This window comes from Vombatus ursinus, unplaced genomic scaffold (genome assembly GCF_900497805.2).
Source record: "Vombatus ursinus unplaced genomic scaffold, bare-nosed wombat genome assembly UNPS02014768.1, whole genome shotgun sequence".
NCBI classification, from domain to species: domain Eukaryota; kingdom Metazoa; phylum Chordata; class Mammalia; order Diprotodontia; family Vombatidae; genus Vombatus; species Vombatus ursinus.
In genome coordinates this window covers 36310211-36327205 of record NW_020954546.1, presented here as the reverse complement: position 1 = coordinate 36327205, position 16995 = coordinate 36310211, and the positions used below count along the sequence as shown (strand labels likewise).

The window sequence follows — 16995 nt, the reverse complement described above, 5'->3', positions numbered from 1 at the left end:
GTTAAATTCAGAACACACAGTCATTCAGATGTAATATATTAGAGATCTCAGGATCAGGGTTCAGAAATGTCAGCTGAGTGGGCAAAACGGAAACCAGTCCAAGCCTTGTTAGCCATTTGCTGTATAGTTTGAGAAATATGCTTCAAGGCTCGTTCTTCTTTCCATTCATTATTCCTCAGTGTACTATGGGGCATTACAATTAATCGGATAAGAGTAAAAACTGTATTTTACAATGAATTATGACTTTTGGGTAAGAAAAACTATGGGACATCAGTAATATACTATTTACATTTAAATGGAAAACTATGAGTCACAAAAGAAATTTTGTCTGTGGTTTGTTTATGTTAACCAGCCTCTCTGATTTCTTGGGATTAATTTCTAGCAAGTTCAAAGTGGTGTCATTTTAACAGCACATACAGGTCTTGCTCCTATTTCCTACCATTCACCTGAAGGTGTGTCCAGATAACAATAAAACTGCTTTACAGCAGGATGTCTGCAGAGGGCCTTCATAAACCTGGCATTGTTTTTCATTCGTTGTGAAATACTAGCTCAAAAACTACATGCACACACACACACACACACACACACACACACACCCCTCACACCCCCTCTCTCTGGGAACCAGTGACCTGAAACCTGGGACTTGTGCTTTTTCAAGGGTACCATTGGGTTCTTTTGGCCAGTTGAGGTCTTAGTTAACAGTTTGATGAGATGAATACATGGTTAACAGTCAAAATCAAAATTTTGCTTAGCTCTGATTTGCTGCCTTTATTATTAAAAGCCAGAGAAGGACTCTTAAAACTATAGGACACACACTAAGTCATTTGTAATAAAAATACACAGCAGGAACTCCTTCAAGTTCGCCTTGGGGAGTGGGGGATGAGAGGTTTGTGTTTTGCTGATCTGTAGAATTACTATAATAACTTAGGTTTTTATAAGCATGGCACTTACAAAATGTTTTCATATTTATCATCTAATTGATAACAGTAGTCTCTCTGGTTCGTATGTGAAGAAACTTAAGACTCAGCCAGGTTGTCACTTTGCCGTGATCATATGCTGGTGTGGCAGAGGCAAGACTCAACCCCAGGGCTTGTGATGCTGTGCCAGAGGCTCAGCCCATGGTTGTCATAATCATTTTTGATGATGTATAGCACTTTCAAGTTTATCAAGCACTTTGCTCCCAAACCCCCAGCCCCACATAGCTCATGGTCTCAGAGAACTGAAGCAGCTCCCCCAGCATCACATAGCCAGTGAGTGTCCAGCAGGAGTTGGGTCCTGTTCCCTCCTGAGTCCACCGTCTTCTCTCTCCTGTCTTTCGGAAGAAGAACATTTAGAGTTGTAGGAATTGAACTTCAGATTGTGCCCTGCCCCAGGCCTCACAGGTAGTAAGTAGTAGAAGCTGCAGTCTCTTAACTCCAGATGCAATTTCTGAACCATCTCAGACCTGCCACAGTCATCATCTCCCGACATGAGTCCCGGTGCCTGATGTGGTCCTCGCTCGATGAGAGTAGAGGAGAGGAGGGAGTCTGGTGACTGACTGTGGTCTTTCTGGGAGTGAGTGTGCTGAACTGGAAATCAGGAGAACCGGGTTCTTCTGCCAGCCCCAACATTTAGCAGCTCTGATCATGGGCAGGTCAGTTAGCAATTAACAAGCGTTTGACACTTAGTGTATGCCAGCCCCATACCAATTCCGTAATAATATCATCATCTATAACCTAGTAATCATAATGGTTATGCTGCCTACCTCATGGAGTGGTTGGGGTGAAATTGATTTGGAAACCTTGGAAAGGGTCTTAAAATGTGAGCTTTCATGTGGTTGCTCCTTGTGCCTCATCATTGATAGAACTTTCTCAGTTTTAATCTCAGGTGCTGCAAAAGAAAATATAGCAAGAAAAAAAAACAATAACAAAAAACTAGTTGCATAGTGACAATTTTCTAACTGACTGGTACATTTTTATCTGCTACGTAGACAATGTATGTGGCTTAAATAGCATAGCCTAAGAAGAAACAACCCCAGTCACATAGAGAGAAAGCACAGCTGAACCCTAGCTCCATTGGTTCACATCCCACATTTTATATGACACTTTAAGCTTCTACCACGACAATTTGATGAGGTGGCCATTGGAAGAATAGAGTTGAATCGTATCCCATCTCCATGCTTATGTAATCGTGACCATCTGGAACTCTGATACCTGATTTTGTTTTACACTGCTTTCCCCCTTAATTATCCTGTAGACCCTTTGGGGGGGCGGGGTTCCTTAACTCTACTGTATCTCAGGTGGATAAAAAGAAGAAAGATTTTTATCCACCCCTAGGGCAGGAGAGCTCATCTTTAATACCAGTCTGGGACTGGTGACAGCACAAATGGACATATTTAGGGTACAGGCTTTTTAGAAAGTAAGGGAAATGTGACAAGTTTGTGAGTGCTGGCCCCTTCCTACCTGGTCTTGTTTCTTTATACAACACTTTTTCTTTGGTGTACCAAAGTTTTCAAGCATTCAACTATTAAATTAAATTAGATTGCAGTATAGCCATATCCACACATTGGGTTTGGAGACAGATACTGCCTAGATAATCTTACTCCTCCTACAAGGTAGATTTCCATTATGCTTTTTTGTTAGTTTGCTTTCTTACTCTGAAACTGCCCACTGCTCGTCCTTGATAGAAACAAGCACTCTGAGAGGTTGGTGAAAAAAATGGAACTGCATGAGTACGCATTCCAGGGGGAGTCAGTTCAAAGAAACCACGTTCTCCCTTTTTTCAGTAGTTCAGTAAGGTCTTAGTGGAACCCTTTATTTGGGGTACCATGAAAGGGTCAGTCTTTTTTGCTGTAGCAGCTTTTGTCAACTTCAGTTAAGTACTTATGCCTGCAATCCATGAGTATCTTTAAAATTAGTATTTCTACAATGCTAATAAAAATGGTACTTTTCATTAACACTTGGTTTTCTGCTTATGTTTTCCATATTTGGCAGTATTGATTTCTAGAAGAATTGGGGGTGAAAGTTTTTTTTTTAAACAGTTTGATGCACAGCCACGTGGGTTCTCAGGGTATCCTTGTGTTTCTATTGGTAGTTCATTCCTTTTGTGTGTCCTGACTGCTGTTTTCAGATGTTTGCTTTCTGCATTAATTAACGCTTCCAGTTGCCATGGTGAATCACTGAGCACGGGGAGATGTACACAAAAGAGTGAACTTGTATACCCTCCTTGGCTTTGACCATCACACCAGAAGATTTACTGTATATCCCATCATTGGCGTCATCAACTCAGTATCTTCTTTCATTTTTAAAATCTTCAAGGGAAGGGAATGAAAAAGAGAATTATCAAGGATGTGGGACGGAATGGGGAGGAGGTGGTAAGGGAATGTGATTGTTATCATTGTTGTTATTTTATATTCTTCCTCCATTGCACTTGAGTAAGATGTGGGAGGCTCAGGGAAACATTTGTTAATATTTCTGTAGCAAAATCTGACAGCATCATGTTTGTTAGGCACACAGGGAGCTTAGCTGTTACCTGTCATTGCCCCTGTATCTGTGCTTTCACTTACATTTATATAACTAACACCCACAGTTTACCATCCCAAGCACTCTCTTCGTTTTGAAGTAAATGCAACTCAACAAAAATGCTCTGACATCCTAAAATTACCAGGCTATGTTACTTTATTCTCTGGTTGTACTAAGAACCTGCTTCTGTTCATTTCTTCTCATGCCTGAGTTCCATATAAACTTTCTTTCTGACGAGGCAAGTGTACCCCAGAAGCAGGTGGTGGTCAGAGTTAAGCCATGGAGAATCAGCATCATGTTTCCTGGAAGCTCTCATTAGACAGCTCAGTCCATTTTTTTTTTTAACCGGGCAGATTAAAAGCATGAAGCAAAGGTATTATCATCTCTTTATCTCTTGATGGGGAGTGGTCACTAACCTGTTTAGAGATTAAAGCAGCCTTCCTTTCTCCTTGTTGTAATAACCTAGGTAATTTTGAGGGATTTAATTTTTTTAACTACCTAGAGTAGCCTTTTTACTCACCATAAGTAGGGTAGCATGTGAGAAATTAATACTGGGGAGCTTCATTTTCCAATAATGTTCTGTGTCCAAAGGGCTTCCATTGATTCTAAATATCTTGACAGGCTATTTTAAAAATCTTGATATCTGCACACTAGCCTACCCCTGTATGTTTGCATTCTAAAATTTACTACTTGGTTGACTGCCCTCAGATCCATTCATGTTGTTATACTCATGTATGTGACCGTCAGAACCAAAACATATCCTTTTTGATGAAATAATTCTGATTGCTTTCCCAAGCCAATGATTTTGCTAGGCAGAACAAATTTCATGGGCAGAGTAAACAATTTTAAGACTTTTCTCCATTTGCCATAGGAAGTATGGTCAGGATTTTATGGCTCAGTGAAGGCATTTCTAATTAAATCCAATTATTGATTATTCACTCCCCTCCCTGTAACATTCCTAGGGAAGCTGAGGACAGACCTTGAGTTTCAGCCTCTTCCCTCTTTCTAGGGGAAATGCTAATGAATCATAAAATGGCCCAGATCAGTCAGAGAAGAAACTGAGGGTCTATTGCATAATACACAGAATAATTCAGCCCCTGAATAACTGCAGGTTCACAGTACTTAACAAAAACCCAAAGTCCTAAAGCCATACTGCTTTACAGTGGGACTACACTAAGCAAGGAGAGGCTCCGTCAGTAATGAAAGGAAGGGCAGGAAGGAAGAAGTCCAGATGCTGCAGGAAGTGTTCATGATACATGAAAAATAAAAATGCTTTTCTCTGTATTTCTAAAGGTCTTCTCTCCTTGGAACCTAAAGTACCAAGTTGGTATTATAGTAATATCTCACCCCAGCTAAGGGAAACTTCTGTTCATAATACCATCTTTCAAGTCAGTTTGGAGAACAAGGCCATTTATAATGGTGGAAGATTCTTTTTGTGGGGGAAGGGGAATGTGGAGAGGGGTACTTATGAACAGAAGGCCTTAGCCTGGGATTTTTGGCTCTGTTCCAAAATGGGTAATTGCGCTCTGACTTCCCCAAATTCTCCTTGAGCTCTGAGGCAGAGCAAACATCTCAGGTTCTCTTCTGGATAGAGGCCTGATGTTGTGCCTTGGGAGTTAAAGGACAATTGCATTTTAACCCTTCTGTGGCCACTTTAGGAGGTGATTTCCATATGAGTACCTATGTTTATAAAAGCACTTCGGAGATGCTGTATGGATAATTCAAAAAAAGACAGTTTTTGAGATTTGCTTATTTGTGTGTTTACACGTGTGTTCATGATGAGGTCCTACTTAGCTAATGATTTAATCTCTCTTAGCCTTTAATTTAGTGGTTCTGTTTTGGGCAAATACAAGGTTCCTACCAAACCGTAATCTTTAATAAGGATTTTTTGCCTTTAATTTGGTAACTAGGCAATAGATTATGCAAATCAGAAGGTAGAACAAAATGTACCTCTACAGCATTGGGAAACTCCCCTCATATTAAAAGTCACTTCTCACTATCATTTGCCTATACGATTTGGAGTGTGACAGCAGACGAGTACCTGTTACTTTAAGAAGTTTCACAACAAGCAGCTCCAGCTATTAATATTACAGTCTAACCACAGAACAAAAATTAGCATTTGGAAGAGAGTAACCTACCCAGAATCCAGTGGTGAGTTAAGGCTGAGAGCCAGTGATACTCCAGAGGCAAGCTCTCCAGCTTTGATAAGGGCACTCTTACCAGCCACGAGGAAAACTACATAATGATAGTGTCAGCACTGTCCTGCCCCAGGAATGGGCTGTTAGCTTTTCCCAACATAACCATTTTGTGTGGTTAGGCCTCTATGCAAAACCAAATTCCTGTTACTCACCTTAAGATGCTGAATCTCCAGAGGTGAAACTCAGGCAGAATTCAAATGGTGGAGAATGTGGGATGGAGGTGTTAAAAATGCAAAGCCATCTTTTCTTCTTGGAAGAACATCAAGGTACGCCCTTCTTTGGTAAACTAAAATGTGCTGAGACATACCCCCTGTTCTCTGCGCCTGTGGAGGTGAAGACAGCTTGCTATTTCAGCCTTGCAGCTGTTTTTCTGCAAAGTCCAGCCTTCTTTTTTCATTGTTTAGTCTCAAAGGCAAGCTATATGCATTTCCAGGGATTTGGTCATAAGTCCCAAAGCTGTTGTAGACCCATCCCCCCAGATGGTCCTTTTGCCCAGATCAAAGGCCTGAACTTCAGGAGGCACAGATTGTGGACACTTGACCATGCATTGAACATGGAAAAAGGCCAAGAGGGAAAAAAAAAAAAAGACTAAAGGAATAGAGTTATTTCTAAAGAGAAAAAGCAGCTTTGACTATTTTAAAATAATTGTTGAATATGTAACATTTTTATATTGTATGAAAATACAAATATATGAAAATAAATTACATTGCTTAAATGGGAAATAAATGCATGGGGCGTTTGTCTCAGTTTGCCTGTGTTGCATGAGGTAGATCATGTTTTGATTTTATGAAATGAGTTTAGGATTGGTAGCAGTGTGAGTTTAAGTTCAGGTCTCAAAGTGAAATTTCAGAAAGGGCTTCCTAACCCATTTATTAGTTGAAAAATAAATAAGCTGTATCCAAGAGGACTGGTTCCTTTCATGGGTTCCCCTACGATGCAGTAGCCACTTAAATAGGTGTTTATAACTGTCACCAACTGCTTTTATTCCCTTTGAGTTTCACAAGAGAAGGTGAATGCTACAGAATGCCCCACTGACTCTTTTGAAGTGTTTTTGAGGCAGTAACAGAAGGGACATGACTTTTGTTTCTTTGAGAGTCTCGTATCTTGATTGAAAATGGTTCTTTGCCACTGAAGTGCAGCAGTAGATGTTTCCACTTGATTCATGGGTGCAGTCTTAATTAATGTGCAGTATGCGATTTGACACAAACACTCTTGATTTCAGTGGTTCTCTCCATGCAGTAGCTTAAGAAACAGTAATCCCATGAGAGGCAAAACAAAGCAGACCTTGGTGATTTTGTCATTCACACCAATTTTTTCCCTTTTGCACTAAGAGATGATAGCAGACCCAGGACGATTTTATATGGAGTCACTTTGGTAAAAATGGAAAATCAGTGAAACAGCTCAACCGTCTAAACCAGCTCAGCAGATGAGTCATTGGCGAGCTGAAAAACCATACCCCATTCTTGATTTAGCAAAGGTTTTGGGTGTGAAGGTTTCTGGAGAAAGTGGAGGTTGCTCCATGTACAAAATAAATGCTCCTATCACATAGGGAAGACCAAGTACCTCGGAACTAGAGTGCTTTCTGAGGTGTGGGGTAGAGGCTTCTGTCACCACATTCCACCAAATATGGCTCAAGTGCTGATACATGAAAGGAGATGTTTAGCACAAGCATAAATTATTTTTACATTGAAAGCTGATTCCACAATACAATAAAGCACTCTGGAGCTTCTTGAATATAAAAGATGATTTCTTCATTTTGTCCCTGCAACCATTAGTGTGCTATTTTAAAACCCACTGTATAGGGATTATAGGACATCCGTTCATAAATAAAAAGTAAATGATTATTCGGCATTTCCAAGATTCTGTTTCCTGCCAATTTAGATAAATCAAACTTACTTGAACCCTTTTATTCTGTACTGTTTTAGTCACTTTCCTGCACTCGCCCCCCACCCCCAGCCTCTAGTCTCTCACCCTTTCCCAACCAAAATCATTGAAACTCTGTGCATGTTTGATGTCAGATTCCAGCCTTTATTTTATTAAAATTCCATAGTACTAACTCTCTTCTCCTTTACTACAGACCTCAAGATATCATCGTATTTGTTATTGGAGGGACCACCTATGAAGAGGCACTGACAGTTTATAATTTGAACCGCACCACTCCTGGAGTTAGGATTGTCCTGGGAGGAACCACGATACACAACACAAAAAGGTACAAGACACAATACCAGCTCCACCCCAGGTAGCATGACTCACATCCCCTGTGGATGAGAAAGGTTTGCTCAAGTGGAGGCCGGTTGTCCCGAGAGCACTAGTTCACACATTGGTTTGGCATTAGTCCATGCAGAGTCTGTCGTTTGAGACGCTTCTCAATTACTTTGTTAAGGCACTGGTCTAAAGAGTAGGGGCCAGGGCAGTGCCTTAATGTAAGAAATCTATTGTCCTTGTATCTCAGAGGAGAAAGAAACTTAACCACAGACACTGGATGGTTGAAAATTCCAAGCCGTGCTGATAGCTCGTACTTCTATACTGATTTAAGTTTTAAAAAGCACTTTCCTCACAACAGGCCTGTGAGATAGGCATAAGTGTTGTCATGACAGATGTGAAGATTCTCGCCTATGTGACTGTATAGTCAATGTGTGTTGGTAGTAGGATTCAAACCCAGTTCTCCAGACCCCCAGGATCAGCGCTCTTTCCACTACAGTATGCTGATGTTGGACTTCTCTGGGCTTCCCCATTTTGATGGTAAACTTCAAACTTCTCTTTATTCATCCTTTCCTTCCAGCTGCTTCTGCTTCCCCAAAATAACATCCTCAGAGGCTTTGCAGAAAATGACAGCATAGTCATCACTTGATCACCCATACTGAAGAACAGGAACAGTGTCCCACATAACCCAAAAGTTACAGAAATTTGGCTTCATAAGGCATTGTATCAGTTTTACTGAAGAAAATTTACACTCTTAATTATGTTTAGCATTGGCTAATGATAAAATGATTTTGCATTCCCATAGCATATGAACATTAAGAGAATGGTGATTGAGAGCATGGTAAGGGAAAGCCATTTAGGATACCCTGTGAATAGCAGTGGGTGGATCATATTCATCTAATCAAGAGGTCATATTCTTTTATATCTCCAGTCTTCCACAGTCCTGTCTTACAATTCTGCCCTCCCCTGCCAGCTGCTAACCAAGCAAAGATTCAAGAATTCTATCCATTCTTCACTCCCTCCCCCTTCAGAATATACAAAACTCCCTCATCTTGTAATGAAATCATTCAGTCTGCTGTGTTATAAACTAACTCAACAGAAGAGGAAAGTAAGAAGGAATGAAACAGGTGACCCACTCCCATTTGCTGTAATAGAAGTGTGGTGAAACCAAAGATCCGGGATGGGAGGCCTGCTGGCCACACCATGGAAGTTATTCAGCAGCTGCTCAGTCTCAGAGTTTCTTTGGGATACTAAGTACTAAGAGTAAAATGGTCACCATGGATTCTGCCTCTGACAAGATAAAACAGTTGTGACGTGGCTCTGCTTTATTCCACTTTGAAAATAACCCCGTGATCTTACTGAGAAGGTCATTCCTATATCTTCAGATGGCAGGAGATTTGATTGGCCCTCAAGCCTCTATATTTTTAATCATCTGTATTAATGGCTTATAGATAAGGCAAAATAATAGGTAATACAAATGATTTCTACTTGGCTTTGGGATAAATTATGCAAGTTTTTTGTTGTGGTGTTACTTTTGTACTTATATTCAGTTTATATTAATATTGGAATTAACTTGCATTCCCAAAGTACATTTTGGGCAGTGAGAGTTGGAGCCAACATGGTTCAGTATTTACAACATGCCACAAAGCAAATAGAAGTGGACTGTTTTGCCCTGATTGGTTTAAAGGGAAGGAATGATTTCTGACTGGTAGATAGCTAATACATTTGACTAGGAGGGTGATTGACATTCTCCTGTATTCTCAAAGCCAGGTGGAAGAAGAAAAGCATGTTCCTGCCACAATTTTCAGGAAGCAGGCAAACAAATCTTTGCTGTGATTGTAACGTGAATTTTTGTCTCAAATTGGGACACCTTTTAATATTTCTAAGCCATCCGAACTCTGCCAATCATCTGCTTCCCTTTGCAGAGAAAAATGCTTTTCCTTTGAAATTATTGCTTGGATGATATCATCCTCCTTGCTGAATAATGTAAACTCACTTTAGAAATCAAGGGGTTTTGTCTGTTGACCTCGGATAGATGTGTAAGGATCTTTTTTCTCAATGTTTAGGCTTATCTAAATAACCCACCCATGTTTAGTTAGATAACCCCCTGCTCAAAAACGTGTGTCAGAGTTCAGAAAGATTGATCGCCAAGTAGCCCCTCTGAAAGACACATTTTTCCTGCTGAGATTCTGCTGCCTTCTGACCTATTCCTAAGGGTAAGTTTGCTTTTCACTTAAAATCAGAGGTTAAGACTGGGCATACAGATTTTCCCTGAAGTCAGTATTTGAATTCCAGAGCAGACAATTTTGTAAGGAAGTCAACCCTGAATACCCTTTTGACCAGATACTCCCGTATTGATCCAGTTTTGGTTTATCTCTGCTAAGTCTGCCGTCTTTCTGAATGATATTCAGTTTGAACCAGTGATCTCTGATGGGACTTTTTTTTTTTTCCTAAAGAATTGCCAAGATACTCGTCAACTTGGAAAAATTCACCTGACCATATGATTCATTGTTCAATTTTTATACTCATCACTTACAAATCTCTAATTCCGGTAGGCTCTGTTTCCTTTTTATAGAACATTTAGTAGATAGTAAAATGTGCATTTTAAAGATCAGTTATTACAAATGCTTAAGTATTCAACTGCCACATGAAGGCAAATTTAGCCAGTGGTGTGAAGTTCTTAGCAGCGTGGCTTGACCTGCAAGATGAATGCTACCTTTGTTAGCAGGAGCCTATTCAGTAAACCTCTAACTCCCAGCTCAAGCTAGTAGCTCCTTAAACATATTGAGGTGCAGTTACGAGGAAATTGAAAATAACACTTTGTAAGTCTCAACTTAGTGGGACTGGTTTGAGCCAGAAGATGCCAAATCTTGGTAAAAAGAATATGTAATGCAGTCGTTTTACTGGGTTGTTGGTTTTGTTTAATTTTATTTTCTGATGTTTCTAGCTCTGTAACATCATGAGGATGTGGGATTTTTTTTGTTTTTCAGCAAAAATACAAGCAGTTTAGAAATCTCAACTTCAACAGGTTAGCAAAGATCTGGACTCTTTGGTCAAGTGGAAAGTTTTTAAGAAGAAATGTCCCCTCAGAAGGCAGAGAACAAAGAGCAGTGTGGAGAATCTGGAGAGACCAAGGGTCAGCACTGGCAGATATTCCAGTGAATAGGAAGGAAATGGGGCCTGGTAGCTGGAGGTTTCATGCACTGGTACAGGAACTGTTCTATACGGGGTGGAAAACCCCTGTCCCAGGGCATTCCTGAGCCAGAGGACACACTCGCCTCCATCTGAACCTTCTGTTAGGCCTTGGCGTGATGGCAGCTCTGTCAACAGAAACAGTGTTTGTGATCAGATCAGGGAGGGAGAGTGGCCTTTTACTCTCTGTTTTTAGTTTGGCCTGTGGCTCCCATTCTCTCACCTGTCACTGTGGATTCTGATAAGATAAAAAACAGGTGTGACTTGGTGTGTTTTATTTCACTTTGAAAATAATCTTCCCACATCCTTCTGAGGTAGTTTAGAAACTATAAGGCCCAGTTGAAAGCATCTGAGGCAGATGTTCCAGGGCCATTGGGTACAGTCCTTAACTGGAAAGAAGTTGAGACTAACTTGGACGTTTTCTTTACCCCAAATAGTCAGAAGAGTGGGGTCAAGAGTGGGATCAAGATATGTCCCACTTGTCCCCAGAATATGGCATCCACATGACCACTGCCTATCATAGGTAGCAATTCAAGTTACCAACCCCAGAGACTTTACATCTCGGAAGCTCTTCCCACAAATAGCTTTTTTGCAGAACACAGCACCATAAACAGGCTCTGAGCCATAGGCCATGCTTGCCCATTTGCTGGAAGGAATTCTGTTTCTGGTGAGAAACCAGAAAGACCTGTGTGTTAAGAGAACTTCTTCCAGCATAAGCTGGTAGGATATCTGGATTGCATCCCATCTTCCTCTCCTCTCCCGTTTTGGCCTTGCCCCAGGCGTAGATTTTAAAGTGGAAAGCACCTTATTTGAGTCAGAAGTTTAAACTGCCTCTGAGGTTATAGATTAAACTATACCTTGGTTTGGGGGTTGTTTATTTTTTTTTAAACAGTCTTTCAAGTGTTTATCTCTTCATTGGCTCAGGCTTTCCAGAGAAGTAAAAGAAAGTGTGGTGTGTGTATGTGTGTGTGTGTGTGTGTGTGTGTGTGTGTGTGTGTGTGTGTGTGCATGCACGTGCGCGAGTGTAAAATGCCTGGCTATATACCATTTGTTTCTGTATCACCACCTAATGAAGCATGGCATGTGCCCGTATTTGTTTAAATTTAAAGGCCATATAAGGTAAAATGGCTTGCTTCCTTTCAAGATCCTAAGGGACAGAATAATAATAATAGCTAGAATTTCTACCTCACTTTAAGGCTTGCAAAGCAGTTTGCATATGTTAGCTCATTTTTCTCTTCACAGCAACTGTGAGGGAAGTGATATTATTATCTTCATTTTACAGATGAGAGAACTGAAACTAAGAGAGATTAAGTGACTTGCCCAGGTTCGCACAGTTAGTATTTAAGTCAAGATTCAAAGTTAGCTAAGTGACACAGTGGATAGAGCACTTGGACCTGGAGTTAGGAAGAACTGAGTTCAAATCCAGCCTTAGACATTTAGTAGTTTGTGTGGCCCTGGCCAAGTCACCTCTGCTTGCCACAATTTCCTCATGTGTAAAATGGGAGTAAGAGTAGCGCCTACCTCCCAGGGTTGTTGTGAGGATCAAATGAGATACAACTTGTAAAGCACTTAGCGCAGTGCCTGGCACAAAGTAGGTGCTTAATAAAGGCTTCTTTCCTTCCTTCCTGACTCCACATCAAGCACTCATCCACTGTGCCACTTAGCTGATATGACAGAATGTAGATGTCTTCACATGATCATTTATTTTTTTACATCATCTTCTGAACACAGAGGCAGTAAATATTTTCTACTCTGTGTATAGTCAAAAGGAATTTTAATGATCAGTCATGTTTTTTCTTGCCTCTTCATATGTAATGAAATGCAAAGAAACCTGCTGCAGGTGGGGCTCTTTTCTGAGCACTGGCTTCTGTAACAGTACCTTGAAAACCTGCCCCGTTACTGAGGTCCTAGTGCAGAATCTGCCTCTCCAAGGGACCTTTGTAGATCTCAGCCCTTGAGCATCTCCAGACTTGCCTCATCACGATCTCTTGCCATTCTGCTCTGTCCTTTCTCTTCGTTTACCTCCACGATGCATATTTACCTATGAAAAATTATCAAATGTCCAATTCAGGTTGTACCTTGCTTTGGTATCTCGAATGTGATTTTCTCTAGCACCCTAATAATTCTAGACCTGGCTAAAGCCTGTTACTCAGGTGGGTAAACTATATCATATTTAGTACCTTCCTATTCATAGCCTAGATAAACCTACACAGTACTAAGCTTAGAAGTGAAAATTCTGGGTGAGGTGGAGAGTAGGAACGGAAAATGAATTAAGGAAATCTCTCTTCCTACCTCCCATAGACTTAAGTATATTGTAAAAGCTTACATCCCTGACTGTTCAGCAATATGGAATCAGTGGAGGGTTTTGTCCTAGAGATATCCATTTTGGATGTATTTAATATTTATTATTTTTATTATATTATTATATATAATATATTAATATTATAATATTATCAATATTTAATAATTCTGCAGCAAATGCAGCCTAGCAACAAAACATGTGTCCTGGTTGGAGTTTAGGATGGTCTGTTTTATCACCTCACAACTCAATCAATATTAAAGAGCCCTAGTCCCTGCCAGTATCAGTTAACACCTTGAGTTGGCAGCGTGGGCAGAAAGGCCAAGAATCAAAAGAAGCACCAAGGTTGAACTGCTCATCCCCTGGAAGAAATCCTTCCACACCTGACCTTGATGTGGGGTGGATGGGGTGGCACAAGAAAGAGGCACTGAATGAATACGTGAAGCCACATCTCTGCCTGCTGCTGTGAGTGAGTGGGCAGCAGGTCAGACCAGGGCCCTGTGAGTTTAGCACTTTTCCCAGGCACTAAACTGTCTACATAGAATAAAGGCATAACGTGGCAGCAGCTGTCCTGCCAAATTCTGTTGCTTGTGTGGCTCATTGGGCACATCCCTGAATTTATGCTGGTAACAGAAATTGTGCTGGTGCATAGATTAAGAGAGAGACTTTTTTTAAAAAATTGTGTCATAAACACAACCACTGTGACCAAAACCCAGTTCAACAAACAAACACAGAAAACAAGGAGCAAAATCCTACCCCAAACGTCTGACTTTCAGCAAAATAAATATAAATGAATCAAGCAACAAACAAGTAAAATACTCCTGTTCCATATCTCCCTCCAGGCCTACCTGAAGTTTAGCCATTTTGAGAAGGATGCCTTTAAAAAAAAAATCCCTTACTAATTTGAAATGTCATTAGCAAAATCCTTTTTTGTCAAATATACACCACCTTAAGTTTTCTCCCTTCTGAAGAATATTGCAAGCTAAAGCAGAGGAGGCTTAAAGGCTGGGAAGGCAACAGAGAAACATTCAGTTGTGTCTTAAGATTTACTCTGCCCACGTATTATTAAGAGTGAAAATTAAAAGTGATAAATATTCTTTTGAAATTAAAATGATCAGCTTGATTAAAAGTGGCAGCTTTTAGGTTAGCCACCCAAAGAGGCATCTGATTGCCAGTAGCAGTTAACAGTGGCAGATGTCAGGCAGGACTTTTTGCTTAAAGGTTTGGTTTAGGGCATTTTTTTTTAACTAGCTGACATGTTGTACTTACTGTTAAGTAAATTTGTACCAAAGAGCAAATTCTTACTGTCAGCGGGTACTTTGTAGATCTCTACCTAAACAAGTAATACTAGAAACTTGGAGCTTCTCTTGTGACTGGGTGTTGGAGCAATCTCTGAATTATTTACAGAAAAATTAGGATACTATGACAGAATTTGCATTTCAAAGGGAGAGAATCCAGAGGGCACTCCCCACATGTTGGTATTTCAGGACCAGCTATCAGAGCCATGGCTTTCACTGTTGAGATTAAGTCACCAAGTATTGCTCTCCTACTATAATAGGTCAGTGGACTTGAGCTGTGGTGATGAAGTTAATCCCTCTTAATAATTAAAAAACCTCCCTAAGTATTGGAGTCACAAACATTATTATGCAAATTTAACTTTTTTTTTTTTTTTTGCTATTTTGTTATTTGCTGTTACACAAATTAAAGGAAATTTAACCCAGAATTCTGATTTAAAGTGGATGTGTCACTTGCCTCCAGTTTGGCCAAACCGTTAAATGGTAATGCATCCATTTGAATTACCCATGGAGATATGGTCTTCAGTTCAGCCTTCGAGTTGTCATTATCTTGTCTAGGGCAGGCTGGTTAAATGAGGGAAGGGTTGGACATGTGTGGTCTGTCACTAGGACAGTGTGGGGTGGCTCTTTATAAATGACTTCTTAGGCTAATAATTTCATAGGTAGAGAACTGGAAGAGAATTTGAAGATCACCAAGTACAGCTCCCTTATTTTACCAGTGAGAAAACTGAGGCCCAGACAAGTAAAATGACTTGCCCAGGTCACACAGATCATTATCCCAAATGTAGTCCCCTTTCTACCTTACTAGGATGCCTTGTTTTGACTTGATGATACAAAAGACCTTTGGACAACCTCTTTTCCTCCCCTCTCCCCTTTCCCTGACCCCTCCAAAACATTACTTTTGAAAGCCTTATTTTGTGAGACTTTAAAAGGTGGGGTGGCAATACCAGCCCAAATAGAAGTGTTTATAGAGGACAGTGATGAAAAATACTGTCAAGAAAAGAAGTCTGTTTGTAGTTCTCTCTCTCTCTCTCTGTCTCACATACACACACACACATTCACACGATATCCTCTTTGAATTCCACAGAGTTAATTAACTACATCTTCAGAGTTTTAGAAGTTTTCATGGAATCCTCTGAATGGACTCTGTTGATGTGGTAGGGTTTGTTTTTGTGTTCTAAGGAATGATCTTTACTCTGCCCTCAAGTTGCAGTTGTCCCAATACTATCCTGTCTTGGTGGTTCTTACTGGTGAGAGAGCACATCAATAGCTGTTCTTATTCCTAGGTGATAACCTCCTTTCAGACCTCCCTGTAATGGATATCCTAGGTTGTCCTCTCCCCGAGGGATACCATCCATCGCTAGCTTTGTAGGCCTTGAGGGTTATCTGTCTCTCCTCTCTGCACATGATATGCCAATGAATGTTACATGTAGAACTCTATGTCTGTGTCATCAGTTACATTTTTGAGTCTGTTTCTCTGTGCAGGAAAGAGACAAACACCAAGGCCACTCCATTTTTTTTTCCTTTCGTAGTTCAAGTCCTTAATTGTATTAGCATAAAGGTGAGAGGAGGAATAGTCACATTTTAGAAAAGGCAGAATTGTGCTACCTTGTCCCAAGAAGGTGTCAAAGGGAAAAGTAATCTCATTGGGACTTAGGATCCCAGGGGAATATTTGGTGTCTTAATCTAAGATATATTTTAGAAACAACTGTAGAATTCATTGTTAGTATTTGAATACAGAAAGTCACAGATCTGGTATATGCACCCCACAGCAGTCTGAGCATGTTATCTTATTTCCTAGGTATAGAAAAGATGATACATGTAAGGTATTTAGGTGCAGAAGTTAAGTCAACTTAGGATGTCAATGGATGTTGATACTACAAATTCTTAAATGGTAATAAAAGCTCAAAAGAAAAAAATTTAACCAAAGATTTTAGAATATAGTATTACTTAACAGGAATGGGGAGCCTGTGACCTCGAGGTCACATGTGGTCCTCTAAGTCCTCAAGTATGGCCCTTTGACTGAATCCAAACTTCATAGAACAAATTCCCTTAATAAAAGGATTTGTTCTGTAGACTTGGATTCAGTGAGAAGGCCGCACCTAAGGACCTAGAAGGCTACGGGTTCCCCACCCCTATTCCAAAGATATACCTTTCTTCATCAGTAATTTTAATCTCTGCTCCTCTGTGGTTCAGGAAACATGGTGAGTATTGATAATATTGCTTTTTTTGCAAATGAATAAAAACCAAGACTCAAAGGATAAAGGCATCAGTCTGAGAAGCTGATCTAAGCAGAAAACCCTATAGTC

At 40.3% G+C, this 16995-nt stretch overlaps 1 protein-coding gene across 1 annotated transcript in view; it reads left to right on the top strand.

The window, feature by feature from the left end:
* Positions 1-16995, top strand: part of LOC114042911 (vacuolar protein sorting-associated protein 45) — a 69695-nt gene that overhangs the window by 39308 nt on the left and 13392 nt on the right. Inside the window, exon 14 of the mRNA XM_027861697.1 lies at positions 7776-7907. Within this exon, the coding sequence (XP_027717498.1) occupies positions 7776-7907 (132 nt within the window). The remainder of the gene's footprint in view (positions 1-7775; positions 7908-16995) is intronic.